Genomic DNA, 17,968 nt, shown 5'->3' with positions numbered 1-17,968 from the left:
TGACAAGGCTATGGATCAATTATTTCAAAATGTATGTGAAATTCGAATTGATTAGTAATAAAGCAACGTTTACATTATGTGTTTTGCTTTCAGACCAAAGTAGCTGCTCATCGATATTTGTTGTCAATGTCGTCTGCTGTTCTACGCAGGCAAGTTAAGCCATGGCTTTGGTAAAGCAAAGTTGTATTATAGCTGGTCGGTTCGGTAACAGCCGCCTTTGGTTGACACCCAGATGCAACCCCTATGTAAGTATTTCCAGATGTTATTATACTACAAACAACTCAGTGTTCTCGTAAGAAATAAGACTCGGGCCTAAACGATCGCGTTTTCCCCTGCACATATATAATACGTTATAAGTGCGCGCCTGGTATAATCGTATACGTTTTCTTACTAACGCCACATCAAATGTCGTACCTGTGAGAGGTATGTATTTAATTCCCAGATAGTATGTTCAATAATTATGGTAGTTAACAAATACGTTCTGAAGAGGGATGTTAAAACATGGCAAAGGGCAAATGTGTACTTTGGTATTTGCGAGGTATGACGAGTTTTTGTATTCAAGATAAATTGCTTAATTTCCAGATATATGCCAGTGGACTCAAAACAGTGGTCAAACCCTTGCCGACAAGGAATGACAGAAAAACTGAGTTGCTAAATGACGATGGCCCTGATCTGCAAGACTTCCTTTCTGGGGAACTCGCTGAGAAGAGCAACTGGGAAGAGTACAAGGGAAACCTGAAGAGGCAGAAGGGAGAGAGGTAAAGACGAGTGTCTTTCACTTAGTGTCTAAAGATTAACACAATGTTTCTGAATTGTTCCTCTATTATGACCTATATATATATAAATGCTACAATATACAATATCAGCATAGTTAGGAATGGATAATCTAATTATATCTGAATAGATCCTTTGGTATGAGTAAAACACTATAGCCACATATTATCCAGAATACAAACAGCTAAATTTGTCTTCAACCAAGTCCTATAAAATGGATATTGACAGTGTCCTGGGACATTGAGTTTTGAAATGAATCCGTTGTGACCTCCTAATAGGCTGCGGCTTCCTCCATGGCTCAAGACAGAGATCCCTATTGGGAAGAACTTCAATAAACTGAAGAATACATTGAGAGATCTCAATCTGCACACAGTAAGTGTGTGTGTGTGTGTGTGTGTGTGTGTGTGTGTGTGTGTGTGTGTGTGTGTGTGTGTGTGTGTGTGTGTGTGTGTGTGTGTGTGTGTGTGTGTGTGTGTGTGTGTGTGTGTTACCCTACATTAATATGTACATGTACGCAGAAACAAAGACATCAAAACAGATCTGGGGGTGTAGTGGTGAACGTGTGTGACTGTGCACACTTGACGCCACTCACTGTTGCAAGCAATCTACTCTCAACTCATCTAGACACACTTGCTATCTGTGTGACTGTATCGGTATCTCTTCCTCAGGTGTGTGAGGAGGCCAAGTGTCCCAACATAGGAGAGTGCTGGGGGGGAGGGGAGTCGGGCACAGCCACAGCCACCATTATGGTAAGACCTTGACCAACACATCCCGGACACATTGCTCATATCGACGAGTTGTGCAGCCGTGGTTGCTGGATCGCTCACACTCCATGAGGTGTAAAGCGTTGTCGTCTCCCTGTCCGCAGCTGATGGGCGACACGTGTACGCGTGGGTGCAGGTTCTGCTCTGTGAAGACAGCCCGCCTACCTCCCCCCCTGGACCCAGATGAGCCCTACAACACAGCCAAGGCCATAGCGGCCTGGGGGCTGGACTACGTGGTCCTCACCTCCGTAGACAGAGACGGTAACCATGCTCTTAGCGCTCGCGGTGCTACAGCACGCATCCACGTGGGCTCGGTTTGGCTCCGTGCAACACTGCACAAGCAGAGTCAATGCTTAAGGCTTTCAGAAGGAACGAAGTGGAGTTGTGAGGCTGCCACCTACCGCTCAATCCTGTTTCTGTCTGTGCTCTTGTCCTAGTGATAAGTGCTTAGAATTACTTTTTTCAATATTTTTTTTACTAAAGTCAGAACTTTAGTCATGAGTTCAATTATTATTGTTCATGTCAAAACATTATTTACAATTATATGGCATTATTGTACAATCATTTTAGTTTTACGTTTACTGTACTTTAAAATCCACAATTATCACAAGAAGAACAGGAAGCAAAGTCAACGTCAAAGTCGTTGTTCAAATTTATTATTCAAAGTGCTTAAAAAATACACTTTGAATATATATATATATATATATAGAATGAAACATAACTAAACAAAACAAAAAATATATAATTATTCAAGTAACAACAGAATAAAACAAAAACAAGGTTAATTGAAAATAAGATACAGGAGGAGCAGATTACATTTCTGTTGGTAATTGGTTCCAACAGTGGACAGCATAATGGCTAAATGCCATTTCACCCTGACCCTAGGCCCAACCAGCTGACCGGTGTCAGTAGATCTAAGTGACCTGTTAGGTCTGTAATAGACTAGCATATCTGAGATGTATTTTGACCCCAGGCCATTGAGTGTCTTAAAGATGATAAGGAAGACTTTAAACTCTATTCTGGATTGTACTGGAAGCCAATGCAAAGGCCTGGCCATTGGTGTAATTGCTGTTTTTTTTGGATTTTGTTAAAATTCTGGCAGCAGCATTTTGAATTAAGGGCAGCCGCCTGATTGTCTTTTTTGGGAGGCCAGTGAAGAGGGCATTGCAATAGTCAAGCCTGGATGAGGCAAATGCATGCATGAGGTTCTCGTCCTGCTCGGATACAAAAAGCAGGCTGTAGTTCCTCTCTCTGCCCTTTCCACAACAACGAGTTGCCTTATGGGGGTGAAATGTCGACATTATTTTGAACACAGAACATTCATTCAAAACAGGATCAAGCAGTGCGTTCTTCAGCTCCCAACGTGAACTGACGTGCTTCATGGACCAATGAGCAGAGGCGTTCTCCCCATCAACAGTACAGGTCATCCTGTATTGGGATGACCTGTACTGTTACGGTCTTCCAATACTTTTTTATAGTAACCGTATTGGTTTCTATAAACAGGTTTAAATGCTTTCCTTATGATGTTGAAGCTGGCTCTTCTGACTGTACATGCTTTGTTTGATGACGTTCTGACTGTGACTCGGTTTATATGTTCTCTGTTGTTTTTAAATGACTGTCTGGAACTGTGGAACTGTGAAAATTAAATAACAATCCTATGTTCTCGGTTTGGCAGATATCGCCGATGGCGGGTCAGAGCACATTGCTAAGACGGTGGCTAACCTGAAGGAAAGGTAAAAGCAAAGCACTCTGTCAGCCCCACAACCCCTCACACACAGACACTCGTACGATCCCTGTCCGGTCCCGCGGTGATAACGGAGCACGGTTCGGCCTTTCTAGGAACCCTCGGATCCTGGTGGAATGCCTCACCCCGGATTTCCGCGGCGACCTGGCGGCCGTGGAGAAGATCGCCCTCTCCGGGCTGGACGTGTACGCCCACAACGTGGAGACGGTGCGGGAGCTGCAGAGGTATTATTCTGGGATTCATTACAAGCTAGACGCATGCAGGCCCAGCCTCAGTAGGCCTTCGTACCAGGTGATGCATACTAGGTTTACCTGCTTTGTTTTCACCTGCCCCATTTGAGCTTTACCGATCCTATACAAATGTAGCTTGAATCGGCGACTAATAATTGTTTGCAATTTACATATTTGCCACCAGAGGGAGACATAGATGCTCTGATAAGCAGGGACGGTCTAGTCACTGTGTATTGGAGACGGTAGCCAACAGGAACCACACATTTCCTCTAGACAAACGGTGCAGACATAGACAGAACAGACCAAAATGAAAACACCATAGGGGACGATGTGTTATAGTGTTGTGCTCAAGGGTCATGAAGACCATTTTAAGTTCCAGTACATTTGTCAAATAGTTTACTTGTTTCCCCCCTGTAAGCTAATACTAGTGTCCAAAAATGAAATATTTATTGGTACATTTGTTGGCTTTGTTGTAACCTTTAGTACGAGCTCTTTATATCTACATGCGGGGGTCCTCTTCCAAAGAGGCTGCCGTGTTACACCGCCATGTTCCTACATGAGCCCAGAAGGGACCAGAGGCTCTGGGGCAGACACATTTTCAATGAGCAAACATAGTTGCCATCTTAACTATCTTACTAGTCGCTTACTAGACTTTGGTAGCAACTGACACCTCACAGGCCACCGTAGTTTCTCTTACATCCTTTTGTAGGGGAGAGGTGAGGGGTAGGGGGATTTTCCGTTCGAGGCCCCTTAATCCTTCATACTCAACGCAGCAAGGGTTCGGGGTTATATTCCCACTGGGCCCATCCATGCTGAGAACACGCATGGACTCACAGCATTGTGCAGCCATTTGGGCAATCGCTCCAAACGGCACATGCTGTATTACGCATAGGCTTTGAAAAGATGTGCACAATAGACCCATGAGGCTCCTGCATCGTCCTCTGCCCCCAGGCACGTCCGCGACCCCAGGGCCAACATCGACCAGTCCCTGAGCGTTCTGAGGCACGCCAAGAAGGTCAACCCGCACATCCTCACCAAGACCTCCGTCATGCTGGGCCTCGGGGAGACGGAGAAGCAGATAGAGAGCACCCTGGCAGGTGTGTGCACGCACACACGCATACTTAATCCTTCATACACACACTCACTCACTCACTCGCGCACGCACGCACGCACGCACGCACGCACGCACGCACGCACGCACGCACGCACGCACGCACGCACGCACGCACGCACGCACGCCATCACGTACATTCATGCTATGGGCCGTTGGTTCTTCTGACCCAGAGCTGCGGGAGTCGGGGGTGGACTGTCTGACCCTGGGCCAGTACATGCAGCCCACCAAGCGCCACCTCAAGGTAAGGACGGATCAGGTGACACACACACACGCACACACACACACACACACACACACACACACACACACACACACACACACACACACACACACACACACACACACACACACACACACACACACACACACACACACACACACACACACACACACACACACACACACACACACACACACACACACACACACACACACACACACACCCCCCCAGCATGGACCTCATGCTGGGTGACTAAGACATTGTGCATGTCTGTCTGTTGTCATGGCAATTCCTTTGCGATATTGCGTCAGGTGAGACTTAAATAAGTAAGTAAGTATTTTATTGTCCCTCTCACGAGAGACCGTTGCTTTGGGCAAACGGAGAGCAACTTCTAAATGCAACAAAGCACATAGTTGTAGAAAATACCCTGTTTGATGTATGAATACACCATTCTCTTCTCTAGCAGATTGAGCCAGAATAGTTTCACATCCTTTCAACACATGTCCACGTCCTCCCACGAGGCAACACTCCTTACATCAAAGGATGTGAATGCTCCGCTGAAGGCCAGATGTCCCGGTGTCGCTGCACTGTTTATGGTCCCAAGAAGTGACTGACCCCCCCCCCCCCCCCACACACACACACACACACACACACACACACACACACACACACACACACACACACACACACACACACACACACACACACACACACACACACCCCGGTTCAGTTCACTCCAGGCCACGTGTGAAGACATACAGTGGGGCTAGACAAACACAACATGAGGAAGCAAACGCATAAAAAGGGGGAAAAACCGACACCATCTCTTTTCCACTCCACTTCCCAGGTGGAGGAATACGTGACCCCTGAAAGCTTCGCCCATTGGGAGACGGTGGGGAAGGACATGGGCTTTGTGTACACGGCCAGCGGGCCTCTGGTGCGCTCCTCTTACAGAGCAGGTGAGACACACTCTCGTTGTTCAACAGGATTCCCACTCGGCACTCATTCACAACCCCCAGTGTGTTCCACCTTCTGTAACCGCGCCATCCCTCCTCTGTGGCGCCTTCCCTTAGGAGAGTTCTTCCTGAAGAATCTGGTGGAGAAGAGGAAAGCAGAAGGGCGCGCTCTCGCCGAGTAACAAACACCACCCAGGGCCGGGGATGCTGCCCTTTGACCCCTCTTCTTACCCTCACTAGCTCCTCTGTGATTAGCTGCTTTTTACCATGTGTTACAAACACCAACGTTTTTTTTTTAAATAAAACCTAGCCACAGCAAAGATACTTTATTTTATTATAAGAATTCCAACATTTTTAAACTCACTGGGGGTCTGGTGGCAATTCTTTTTAGATTTTGCGTCTAGGACAGATGACTCCTCAATGCAAAAAAAGCACACAATACTTCTATAAAATAAGCTATTTAACGTGTGCGTACACCAGTCCGGCTCACAGTGTGAGCCGGACTGGTTTCACGGAGCCTTTTAACACCAGTATTACGCCGTAGGAGTGAGACGTTTCCCTAAAGCCGAGAGGCCCCTGCGTCGCGGCCAATACACACAAGCTGTTTGTTTATGGAGATTTAGTGGAGGTAGGACCAGCAGGGACTGACCCCCCCCCCCCCCACCCCCCTTTGTTAAGTTCAGTCCAGGCTACGTGGTAAGACATGCAGTGGGGCCAAATGACACATGAGGAAGCAAACAGAGGGAAGGCAAATAGAGGGAAAAACCTACAACATATCGATTTTTCACTACCCGGGCCTCCCAATATTATAATAGGGGGGGTGAGATGGAATCCACTGATGAATCTGGTCAGTGTCTTATTGGGGCTGTGTACCCTGTAACCATTCCCAGGTCAGAGGTCAAACAAACTCAGGCCTCAGGATGCTCTCTTCCAGATCATTCTCTGGACCTCGCCCTCTCTTCAGGGCACTATTGACCCCCAGGGAGAGAGAACCATTGATGGTTATCCGGAAAAACAACACTCAGATATATTACTAGTGACTGAACCTTGTGTAATAACTTATTGTGCAATAAAATGATTCAAACGTTTATCTTCTCTATCTGCTTTTCCTGGGCTTTTGTTTTAGTGATGAACTGGTTGTTGCATTAATACACAATGTCACAGAAGCACAGGACAGTTTTATTTCATTGGTCCATTTGGCAAAAAAAAAGATTGCAGACATATTCTTAGTCTCAGACCCATGTACAGCAGAGGATGATTTATAAAAATGCTTAATATGTATAAAAATGTTTAAGCTCTATTAAAAATGCTGATTCAACATTACATAGTAAATACATAAAAATATAGTTTACATATAATTGTCAAACATTTCGGTGCAACGTACTGCATTCGATTTGGTTCCATGGGGGACACTGGCTCATAAGTTTAATCAATCCACTCCCTTAGACATCATTCCTAACCGTTCACTGGACTTCTGGATCTCTGGCCACCTAGCCAATTAACCGCTTAATCACATAGCAGCTATCGGCAAGTAGCGACAAGAAATGGGTTATAATCGTTATTGAAATGATTAGAACCAGCTGCAGGATGTGTGCGAACGGAATGCGTGTGTCGGAATGTGTGTGTGTCTGTGTGTCTGTGTGTCTCTGAGAAAGGTTCAAGCTTTGGTTTTCTTGGCCGGGGGCTCTGTCACTGCCGCAGGGGTGTAAGGAATCCGCAGCGTCGTCACCTTTTTACCGATGGTCTCAATCTGGGAAAAAAAAAAAAAAAGTATTAACGGATTATCGGTTTGATCTTAAAACCCCTCCGCAAAAAAGGGATTCTCAATAAGTGTGTGTGTGTGTGTGTGTGTGTGTGTCCCACTAACCTGGAAGCCGATGTTCTGTAGATGCCCGTGGAGGTGGTCCAACACTCTGCGGCCGTCGAATAGGAAGGCGGGCTTCAGCATCTGCTTGTAGATCTTTTCGTAGTCCAGTTCCTGTTGGGCAATGACAGGGCTGTAACAACGACCACGCTGTTGCACGCTAAACCTCGGACCTCCTTCGAACACGTGTGGCGCCTCACCCTGAACATGTCCCACTCGGTGCAGATCACCAGTGCGTGGGCCCCCTGGCAGGCCTCATAGGGGTCTTTGGTAACGGTGACCAGCTCGCCCACTGAATGGGACAGACACACACTTGATGTTATTACTCTAATCTCGGTGCCATCCCCCTGTCATCCCTATTACATAAGGGCTATTACCAGGCAATTATTTTACTGTGACCAAAAGGCAGTTAAACGTTGTGCAAGATAGAAAGCGTTGGGTAAGATGAATAAAAAACGATTAAACAGTGAATCATATTTGTGATTGAAACTACAGGCGTTCCTGTGTCACTCTTTAAGGCAATACACAATGTTGCTTTGAAACATCTGCAGTCTGGATTTCATGATTACACACACACACACACACACACACACACACACACACACACACACACACACACACACACACACACACACACACACACACACACACCTACCTACCTCTTTGGGGGCTGTCCCCAGATATGTGGGGCTGGGAGAGGTCGAGGATGATTTGCTCCTTCAGGACTTGAGGGTCATAAATGTGCAGCTTGGCCCCCTCCTCCATCAGGTACTTTGAGATGTAGATGCTGGAAGACTCCCTGAGGGCGACAAAGACAAACCGTCCCAGTCAGCAAGGTTAATATCTAGACTGGCTACACGGGCATTAAAAATGCCTTCTGAAAGCTCCCTCCTCTCCATATTAGTTCTCTCCCATCTCATTCCCCCTCTCTCCTCTCTAGTGAGACAGGAACAGAGGCATAACTCCGGGGCTCTGTGCCGTCTCCCCCCCAGAAGTTCTGCTAGTGCATAGCAGCACTGCCGGGCCTGAGATCAGCCAGTAGCCAACTGTTTCTCATAGTACCGGGCCTACAGGCTAGCGTGCATTGCACTCATTATCCAGTGAAGCTTGTACCTTTTATGCCTGGAGATCAGAGTTCAAAGAGAGGTGATTTATTACCCATGCTCCCACCAGTGCAAACAACCAGCTTATTAAAGGGTTAAAAAAGAGGCTTTGAATAGATTTATTATTAACGGCTGACGTTACATACTGATTAAGTCACTGTTAAACAACACGTTGGGAGGGCGTTCAAGGTAAAACACAAAGGAGTTGTGGACCAAGCAGCCCGTGTTGACCAGGTGCGGGAGATGGGTGTGCAGGGAAAACATTCACAGCGGACAGACCTGGTGTCCCCGGTGTCTTTCTTGAAGGAGAAGCCGAGGAGAGCGATCTTTTTGCCAGTGACTGTGTTGAAGAGACAGTCTATGATCCTGCAGGCAAAACGCCGTCTCTGGTACTCGTTCATATCAATCACCTGAAAAAACACAAGTCCAACACTGAGACACCAGATGAAAAGTAAAGAGTCATGGAAAGTGAAAAACCAAACCCCCTTCAATTGCTATTACTACTTAATATTAGCTTGAGTGCTAATGCTGTGGGTGCCGTACCTACCTGTTGCCAGTAGGAGGCCACCTCCGGGAGGTTGAGCGCTTCACACAGGTAAACGAGATTTAACACGTCCTTCTGGAAACAACTTCCTCCGAAGCCTGTCCAGAGTTGGGGGAAGGGCGGGAAAGATGGGTTGGATTAAGTCCATGAGCCCAGGTCGGTGACCTCATGCGTAGATTACAGACTGCAGGTGAAAGTCGCTGAAGGCACCCAAGGCTAGCGCACTCACTCACCGATACTGGCCTTCAGGAACTTGCTGCCTATCCTCTGGTCCATGCCGATGGCTTTGGCCACCTCCTCCACGTCGGCCCCGGTTGCCTCACACAGGGCGCTGATGCTGTTGATGCTGCTGATTCGCTGGGCCAGGAACGCGTTGGCCGCCTGTGTCCGGAAATGCAATCGTGTTAAAGGTGACATATCGTCCGCCGTTTTTGAAAATCTGCCTCTTCCGACATCACAAGTGGGCGTGTCCACCTAGACGTGTGACGGATAGATCAGTCTACCGGCCTACCCAGTGGACCGTAGCAAACGTGGCTCACCTGTCCGTCATACACCGAGGTGGACACGCCCACTCGTGATGTCATAGGAGGCCGATTTTCAAAACGGCTAATCACACTCACACCTGGTGCTATAATATGTCCCCTTTAAAAACACCCCCAAAAAAAACCAAAAAACAGTTTAGGTTGAGCGAGGGACAACGCACCAGTTTGGAGAGCTCCGAGGACCAGGTGTTGGTGGTGATGATGCGCTCCTTGGGCACCCAGCGCTCGTAGACGGCGCACAGCGCTCGGATGGCCCTCTGGCCCTCTGCCGTCTCGTCCCCGCCAATCAGGACGCGGTCCGGCTCCTTCAGGTCCCGCACCGCCGTGCCCTCCGCCAGGAACTCCGGGTTGGACAGCACCTGGACCCCACGGCCAATGGGGAGAGAGCGGGGGTCAGGAGCTGAACAGTGACCCCCCCCCCACCTTATAACCAGCGGGGGAGTGTGTGGGGGGGGCTGTAAACAGGTGTTGCACTTGGTAAGGCGAACCAGCCGGCATCACAGAACCCTTCGGGGGCTAGCTCTGACGGAATGGCTGCTCTGGCTGTAAATGTTCTTCTAACTCGGCCATAAACCGGTTCCCCCCGGGGCAGACAAATGCCCCCCCCCCCCCCGGTACACCCTGCCACATGCCCCCAACCCCCCCCCACCGAGGGGGGGGGTGTTGGGGGCAAAGACGCCACAACCATGCGGCCCACTAAAGGCCGGAGCCCCGCCCACCTGCAGGTTGAGGCTGGGCTTGGTGTTGGCGTCGAAGATGCGGCGGATGCTCTCGGCGGCGCGCACCGGCACCGTGCTCTTCTCCGTCACGATCTTGTAGCCGTCGGACATCTCCACGATGCGGCGGGCGCAGGCCTCGATGTACTTGAGGTCGGCCGCCCGGCCCTTGCCCATGCCGTAGGTCTTTGTGGGCGTGTTCACCTGGGGGGGGGCAAGAGAAGTGTCAATCAACCGCGGCTCCAGGGGCGGGGGGGGGTGTGTGGGAGTGCTTGTCGTCAGCCTCACGCCTGACTCCCAAGGATGTGGTGTGTGTGTGTGTGTGTGTGTGTGTGTGAGTCACAGGGGGAGTCCGTGGGTTGTCTTGGGATACTCACAGAAATAAATACTAGGTCGGCTTCCTTGATGGCCGTGTCGATGTCCGTGGAGAAGAAGAGATTCCGCCCTCTGCACGACTCCACCACCTCCTTCAGACCCGGCTGAGGGGGGGATACAGGGCGGAGGACTTGGGTGAGCAGGGCATCGAAGGGGTGGGGTGCTGAGTCAAGGGGCTAGGACGCGGGTCCGCCCTTTATAAAAGCACCAGTCATACTTTGAGGGCGTCATCTTTGGTCATAGCCACCGCGGATGCCCCATTGACGCAATAACGCGTCGAAACATCTGGAAGCCATTGAGCGGTGATTCAGTGTTGTACGTACGACACTGGCGTTACAGCAGTGACTCAGAAATACAGACAAACTCTGGGTTTGATTATCTGCCAATATTTAATATACTTTCACTCTACCCTTATTCCTTTAGTGGGCCGTGTTGAGAAATAGGGATTCAGAGGAAAATAGAACACAAACCAACCAGAATTGTAATACATGTTGGTGACTGAACTAATTTTTCACACTAGCACAAGCTACACGAACCACTGTCAGAACACATCTTTAGCGCCATACCTCATATATGGGCAGCGTATCCGAGTTCCAAGCGTTGATCCTAGACTCATTGATATCCACCACAGTGACTGTGATCTCGGGACACATTTGTGCGATCACAGTGCATGTGGGACCCCCGACATAGCCGGCCCCAATGCAACAAACCTTCTTTATCTGAAACATCTGGCAAGGGGAAGAGAGGGGAAAGGCTCGAATGAGACATACAGAGTGACGTCTAGAATTATAATATATAAAGCCTATGGAAGGACATCATAAAATAAATAAACATAAAATTAACATTTTAATTTTATTTATAGTGGGAACATATATTAGGTCTAATAAGTCAAATAATCGGCTCCATTGCTTTTATAGGCAGCTTATTCGTTGGTATAATAAAAACGACATTATAATGTGGATGTAGGCTTATCTGGGGCCTGCAAAGACAGATATAGAATTATTGTGCAATAGTTCTTAAGTTGTAGATTTTCTTGTATGGCCGTGATGATGAATTCTATAATGGAATTGAATTTGGAGGTAATTACATCGATATACAAGGATACACACCTGAGGAGAATAAAAATGCTCAGTCCTGAATGAAAGGCTCTTTGAATTGGTAGACGGGGTAAGCCACGTATAGCCAGGAATCAAACAGAGGCGCTATTCAACTTATCCAACCCTATCGGGGACCTAAGAGATCTAGCCTTTTGCAAGCCCTGATGTTTAAATCGCATTCATTCATTTGACTTCAGGTAAATAGATGGATACAAAAACAGACATGCATTTAATTAAATGCTTCATACTTCAGTCTTACAGTAAAGAATTAAGTTACCGTTAATTTACCTCTGGCAACTCGAGTCAACTTGAAGAAGGCGTAGTCTGCAGCTCCTTTCGAGGTAAATGCTGCTAAAAAAGAACTAACACACAGGCAATGTAAAAAATGAGCTCTCTTCTAATCAAATGATTATCTTCAAATGTATTCAGAAGACAGTAACATTAGCTCTTGTTACCTAGCCAAAGACTCCTTTAACTCTGCCTTCCCTAGTGATCGGCGATCTAGCAGCAGGGACTTTTACGAAGCTAACGAGTTCTGATTTGTGGACACAGCAAACTGCGTCATGCTTCAAAATAAAAGCCTGGCGTCGCTAATTTTAGAACACGCTGAATATAGAGTCAAGGACCGTCAAATCTGTCTCAACACCATGACATACCATTTGATTTTATGTATTATACATTTAAGTAGAAATTAATAAATTTTAATCCGTTACCACATGACCAGTTAAGTTTAAATCAATGATATCAGCTAATGAATATTATTGCTGATTGATCAAAATTCAAAAGACAAGAAACAAAACAATATACATAAAAAAACATGACAAAACAACAAAGTAATATTATCTTCATTTTATTTATTGGTTTATAAAGAAAAGTGCATAGTTAAAGGCTTTTCTTAGTCACAGGTTGTGCAGTAATCCTCCCAATCTATTACTTTCTCAATCCATAATAAAAAATACCCAAGTTTTCCAAGGCATTTCCCACCAAGGACATAATAGAAAGACTGATTTCAAAGTAAAACAGATCTTAGAAGGAGGCGCAGAGATGAGTCTAACTCTGTATGTGACTAATTGAGCTGTACCAAATATTTAGTACAGTAGTTCCCAGTTCACTTGTAGACCCATTATAAAATTGGAAATCAAAGTCCAAAGTAAAACTTGTTCAAATGGCAATGATCTCAAAGCCTGGTAATTTCGTAGTTAACTACCTTACGGTTCTAAGATTACAATTCAATATGCATTTCATAGCGATTGCTAATAAATTATGTTGCAGAAATGAGCCCCCGTCCTCTCACGCTACTTCGGTATAGACAACAAAACTATTCACCTTACATTGGCACTGCAATATGTCTTCAATACAACTACATTTTCTAGCTAAAGACCAATTACCAAAACCACTGGGATTATTGAACTCCTGCTCTACAAACAAATAAAGAAGGGCTATTCAAAGAATTTGAAGGGACAGTGTTGTGGAATGGAAAAGATGTTCACCCTGAATTCATATCATATCTATATATATATCATTCCTACTTGCCAAATGAAGCAGTCTTTCCAATAGCCTTCTAAATATTTCCATGGGCACCCCCTTACATAGCAGAATAACAAACTATCAGGCATTAACATCCTTTAACAAAAGTGCTTATAAAATGGGTGCTTTACAGACACAGCCTCTATACGGTTAACATAGTTGGTGTACAATGATTCAAATTCGATTATAGATTACAGATTTCTTCTCTGGTCTGCAGGAGGCATGCCAATTTTATTCACTAAGACCATTTTTCTATGCCACGTTTTCTGTACCACAATTTGTGAGCCAGGATAATGGAACATTCACTATTTAACTTTTGTTAAGCAGCAGCTATTAACAGCCCTCAAATTTCCGAGATAACATTTTATCCTTTCGCCAAGGCTCCTTTCAGATAGGCAACTGGATTAGCCGTTACATCATCATTGGCAATGGTTCTCAAAGTGGAATGTGTTATTAGGAATCTCAACCCATCCACCCTCATCGTTGCGCATGAATGAGAACAGAGGCTAATCCGTCCCTGATAAAAAGTTAAATATCTCCATAATAAATGAGGTCTCTCCCATCCCTCCCACTGCAGACTCATCGGAATGTAACCACCTCTTGTGAGAGTGTCGAGGGGCGGGGGGGGGGGGGGGGGGGGGGGGGGGGGGGTTCTTCAAATGCATTTTATAAGAAAAACAGGTGAAAGCAATAGAGAACCCTAAAGAGGAAGAGATTAACCAAGGGGCCGGGGTTAGCAGAATCGATTGATGGACAGGTGGTTTGGCACGGTCCAGTTAACTCTTTATGCCGGCGGGGTTCTGGTGGTAACCTTAGTCGACGGGCGGGGATGGGTCATGGTGCCTCTCGTGCCTCTGCAATCAGACACACAACACAGTCCGTTCAGTACACCTCTCGTGATCCACAAGAGGGGGAGAGACGTGTATGAACCTGTACTGACGTTGGAGGGTCCAGAGGGTTTGCCGAGGGAACGAGGAGCTCTGAGGCTGGACGGGCGCAGCAGGAAGAGGAGCAGAGCCAGGATCATCCACCCCATGAGGACCATGGGGAGGGTGAGGTCACCTCCATTTGCCACTGAGCCACTCGGCCCGGGTACTGACACACACACACACACACACACACACACACACACACACACACACACACACACACACACACACACACACACACACACACACACACACACACACACACACACACACACACACACACACACACACACACTTGAATTTCACTTCTTGCACAATGCAATAGACAAATACACATCTTAAAAAAAAAAAAAGCAGCTAGTGCTGCCAACTTCAACTAAGTAAAATAGCAGGAAAAATACCCCGAGTGGCTTTCGTTATGAAAAGATGTGAGCAAACAACGAATACAGAATTGAGTTGAGAAACACATGGGCAAAATCAAATAAATTGTCTAACATACTTTCTTGAAGGCACTCTGTGTCAGTACAGTAGGACTGGGATTGCCTGAGCTAAAGGAGAATATAAAAGAAAAGGAGAGGAATGGGAGGAGAAGCAAGCGTCAAAAGTCATTATTCCATCCAGTCCCCATCATGAAAACCTTCAGTCGTTCCACAGGCTTAAAAAGGCCAGGTAGGCCTTCGTAAAGGTGTGTCACAAGAATTCATTTGATTCACATCAAAGTAATGTAGAATATATACTGAACATTACACAAACAATCAAATAGATGGGTTTATTACCCTGGGTCATAGTTGTATATTACACGTGTGGTGTAGTTGATGTTACACTAGCCAGTTGATGTGTTTGACGTGATAAGTATTGTTTGTTCATATAATGTTTTTGACCTCCAAGTTTCAGTTTTGTTCAGTTAAATGTAAAATGAAGTGGAATGCGTTCAACACCTGTTTGAGTAGGGAGAAGGCCCACATCCATATTACTGCCTTAATGTATTGCAACTTGTCTGATTACACTGCATATCAACAAACAGCTGACTTCTCAAACATAAAAATGGTCAGGGATGCTATGATTGATATCACACACACACACACACACACACACACACACACACACACACACACACACACACACACACACACACACACACACACACACACACACACACACACACACACCTCTGTATACTTACAAGCCTAGAATAAACATTGAGAGTTCATCATCAAACTTGAAGCAACTCTTATTTTGCTTCTATTTCCATCAAGAGGTTAGAATAAGCCCTCTCGGCAGCGCCAACCTCTCATGTTGAACTGAGAGCAGACTGGAGGCTGCAGTGAGGGTGACCTCTAGAGGTTACAAGTGGTAACTTGTAACCTATTTTTTATTGCTAGACTTTACGGGGCCTTTAAGTTAGCAGCTAGCTGGGCTAGCTGCTAACTTAAAGATCTGTGCAACAAAATACATAATTTGACATGACGGCAAACATTCTATTTCTTCACATAATTTTGAGGATTGTAGATTTTTTTCGTAATTTATAACGGGCATCCTCTACTGTTCATGACTGGTGTATTGGTGGCTGGGTGTAGTTTAAGGAATCCCCAACATAGTTCTAAATGCGTGTTCCCTTTGGCGCCAAGTACAAGGCTTAGCACCACTAAAGCCCTTCTGCCCTCCCTTTCTTCAGAATAAGCTCCATGACCAAAATAAAGGTTTTCAGCTGAAGTTGCAACGTGTAAGACGGTACCCCTCCCAGTAAGTTACACCTGTGTACATGGCCACTTGGGACCCGCCTGGCTACAAAACAAACAGCGAGCCGGAACCAGGATATGCAGGCTGTGTATGCAACCTACTTAATAACCCAGTATTACAATACAGCCATGACTATTTCCTTGAAGGAATAAAATTACTTTATTTCCGTCTTTAAAACACTCATGGTCTTTTACTTCGATTTACTTTCTTCTACCAATCCTGTACTTGAAACTTTCTGCTTCCACTCAACTATTTGAATCCATCCTGTCCTCGAACATGTTATGACCCAGATCTGGCCGGTGTCGGAACTCTTACCAGGTTTATGAGTCGTCTCATCGCGTACTCGTGGGTGCAGATGCACTCACAGGGGTCGTAGCCTCCCTCCGCCATGTCCCTCCGAGTTACCTTTATGGTTGGGACAAGCCAGAAGTCTCACACACTGCCTGTGCGATGCAAAATGCAACAATACCTGCTTTTGCATTTCCAGTTTCCGATTTGCATTTGCCACCCATGATTCGGGAGGTAGTATGCCCTTTTGAAAATCCCAAGTATCCGATATAAAACAATTGTATTCGACAGTGAGACACAGTGGTAGATTCTGCAAGCTTACAATTGGGATTTTCCGGCCAGCTAGCTTTGTTTGTTTTTTCAAATTGAGTACACATTTGCAAGCAATACTGGACGCCTGATATCACGACCCCCTACCCATCTTAATGTGCTTCATACGTTTTAACATTTAATTTGACAACGATTCGTCGAAGGGCTTACTTACTCGTGCTTGAACAGTTTAATATACGATCTCTGCTTGCTTCTTCGTCGTCGTCGTCGTCGAGTCCAGTTGTTTGTACAGTTGGACACCTTGCACGGCGGAGCAGCGTCAACAGTGCTACCGGGTCACCAGACAGCCGCTCGGCGGAGCTCTGCTCGCTTGTTGTGATTCAGACGGAGAAACCACGTGAGCAGCAGGACAGTTTAAAGGCACACTGTGTGACATTTCAATTGGCTCGTAACTTACAATTACTTGGCATGGCATTTATCTGTAACCAATGCTGTCAGATAAGGATTTCAATGATTTTATCGATAAAAGTACATCCTAGAACTGATATATTCTCCAAATAATAAATACCGGCCTGCCCGTGCCTCAACTCTTCTTCAAATAGCCTACTATTACTACACCAACGCCCTCCAGTCAGACAAGCTGGTTTGTCACACAGTTTCACAACCAGTTAGACGGGACAGAACATTGTTGTTGATTTTTTTTTTAATTGTGAAAGTGTGAGGCCAGGGTCTCAGTCTTACACATTACGACTCTAACCTCGTTCTCACATTGACGTTGCGATTAAGAATGCAGCTGTTCTAATTGGTTCTTGCAGTAATGCCTGCAATATCTCTACCACTGAGTCTACCATATTATTTTATGGATGTCAAATTGTGTCCTACGTTAAGCAGAACAAGACGTGACTTCTAACACGACCACCTTGCTATCTTGAGGTATTCGTACACATCCATCAAATTTAAGAAGAATGCTCATTCGGGTGGACAAAGCTTTCAGCAGGTTCATCCACTCCAGTCTACACGGGGTTTAAACAATTTAACCTTCGAGACACTTTTTTTTTTTATGTTACTTCATTTTGCCGAGCTTCTGTCCGCCAATTACAAGCTTACAGATCAATAATATTGGTTGAAACAATATGATAGCAGAAAATGTGAAACGAACCCATTGTTTACC

The 17,968-nt window shown here is 46.0% G+C and overlaps 3 protein-coding genes across 4 annotated transcripts; 1 reads left to right on the top strand and 2 right to left on the bottom strand.

Annotated features, from left to right (window-relative positions):
- The first annotated feature begins 88 nt into the window (after positions 1 to 88).
- lias (lipoic acid synthetase) lies at positions 89 to 6,126 on the top strand. Its single transcript, XM_060048070.1, has 11 exons — positions 89 to 245; positions 583 to 758; positions 1,053 to 1,146; positions 1,443 to 1,523; positions 1,643 to 1,799; positions 3,214 to 3,271; positions 3,378 to 3,506; positions 4,464 to 4,609; positions 4,797 to 4,867; positions 5,694 to 5,805; positions 5,920 to 6,126. Exons 1-11 carry the CDS (start codon positions 162 to 164, stop codon positions 5,982 to 5,984), a joined length of 1,173 nt encoding a protein of 390 aa, XP_059904053.1. The 5' UTR covers positions 89 to 161; the 3' UTR covers positions 5,985 to 6,126.
- Positions 6,127 to 6,960: 834 nt separating this feature from the next.
- ugdh (UDP-glucose 6-dehydrogenase) lies at positions 6,961 to 12,563 on the bottom strand. Of its 2 annotated transcripts, none has more exons than XM_060048068.1 (12): positions 12,332 to 12,563; positions 11,513 to 11,674; positions 10,949 to 11,050; positions 10,575 to 10,775; positions 10,017 to 10,214; positions 9,547 to 9,694; positions 9,317 to 9,411; positions 9,049 to 9,179; positions 8,326 to 8,465; positions 7,867 to 7,958; positions 7,670 to 7,780; positions 6,961 to 7,552 (listed from the first exon to the last, which is right to left on the bottom strand). In XM_060048068.1, exons 2-12 carry the CDS (start codon positions 11,672 to 11,674, stop codon positions 7,460 to 7,462), a joined length of 1,473 nt encoding a protein of 490 aa, XP_059904051.1. In that variant the 5' UTR covers positions 12,332 to 12,563; the 3' UTR covers positions 6,961 to 7,459. The 2 variants fall into 2 exon arrangements, with proteins under 2 accessions (XP_059904051.1, XP_059904052.1); XM_060048069.1 differs by lacking the exon at positions 12,332 to 12,563 and adding an exon at positions 12,056 to 12,204.
- Positions 12,564 to 12,877: 314 nt separating this feature from the next.
- smim14 (small integral membrane protein 14) lies at positions 12,878 to 17,184 on the bottom strand. The gene is made up of 5 exons (XM_060048083.1): positions 17,012 to 17,184; positions 16,555 to 16,644; positions 14,999 to 15,047; positions 14,511 to 14,665; positions 12,878 to 14,424 (listed from the first exon to the last, which is right to left on the bottom strand). The coding sequence occupies exons 2-5, from the start codon at positions 16,627 to 16,629 to the stop codon at positions 14,383 to 14,385; spliced, it is 321 nt and encodes a 106-aa protein (XP_059904066.1). The 5' UTR covers positions 16,630 to 16,644; positions 17,012 to 17,184; the 3' UTR covers positions 12,878 to 14,382.
- Positions 17,185 to 17,968: the final 784 nt, after the last annotated feature.

This window comes from Gadus macrocephalus, chromosome 3, assembly GCF_031168955.1.
Source record: "Gadus macrocephalus chromosome 3, ASM3116895v1".
NCBI classification, from domain to species: domain Eukaryota; kingdom Metazoa; phylum Chordata; class Actinopteri; order Gadiformes; family Gadidae; genus Gadus; species Gadus macrocephalus.
This window is presented reverse-complemented; position numbering and strand designations above follow the sequence as displayed.

Bases quoted from the DNA above. Each gene is read 5' to 3' on its own strand.
- lias (XM_060048070.1), top strand. From the start codon at position 162: ATGGCTTTGGTAAAGCAAAGTTGTATTATAGCTGGTCGGTTCGGTAAC. The intron at 1,800-3,213 runs GTAACCATGCTC...TCGGTTTGGCAG, and splicing joins CACCTCCGTAGACAGAGACG to ATATCGCCGATGGCGGGTCA. The intron at 3,272-3,377 runs GTAAAAGCAAAG...CGGCCTTTCTAG, and splicing joins GTGGCTAACCTGAAGGAAAG to GAACCCTCGGATCCTGGTGG.
- ugdh (XM_060048068.1), bottom strand. From the start codon at position 11,674: ATGTTTCAGATAAAGAAGGTTTGTTGCATTGGGGCCGGCTATGTCGGG. The intron at 9,695-10,016 runs GTGCGTTGTCCC...TTCCGGACACAG, and splicing joins CCTCGGAGCTCTCCAAACTG to GCGGCCAACGCGTTCCTGGC. The intron at 7,781-7,866 runs GTGAGGCGCCAC...ATTGCCCAACAG, and splicing joins CCGAGTGGGACATGTTCAGG to GAACTGGACTACGAAAAGAT.
- smim14 (XM_060048083.1), bottom strand. From the start codon at position 16,629: ATGGCGGAGGGAGGCTACGACCCCTGTGAGTGCATCTGCACCCACGAG. The intron at 15,048-16,554 runs GTAAGAGTTCCG...ATTCTCCTTTAG, and splicing joins TGAGACGACTCATAAACCTG to CTCAGGCAATCCCAGTCCTA. The intron at 14,666-14,998 runs GTATGTTAGACA...TGTGTGTGTCAG, and splicing joins CACAGAGTGCCTTCAAGAAA to TACCCGGGCCGAGTGGCTCA.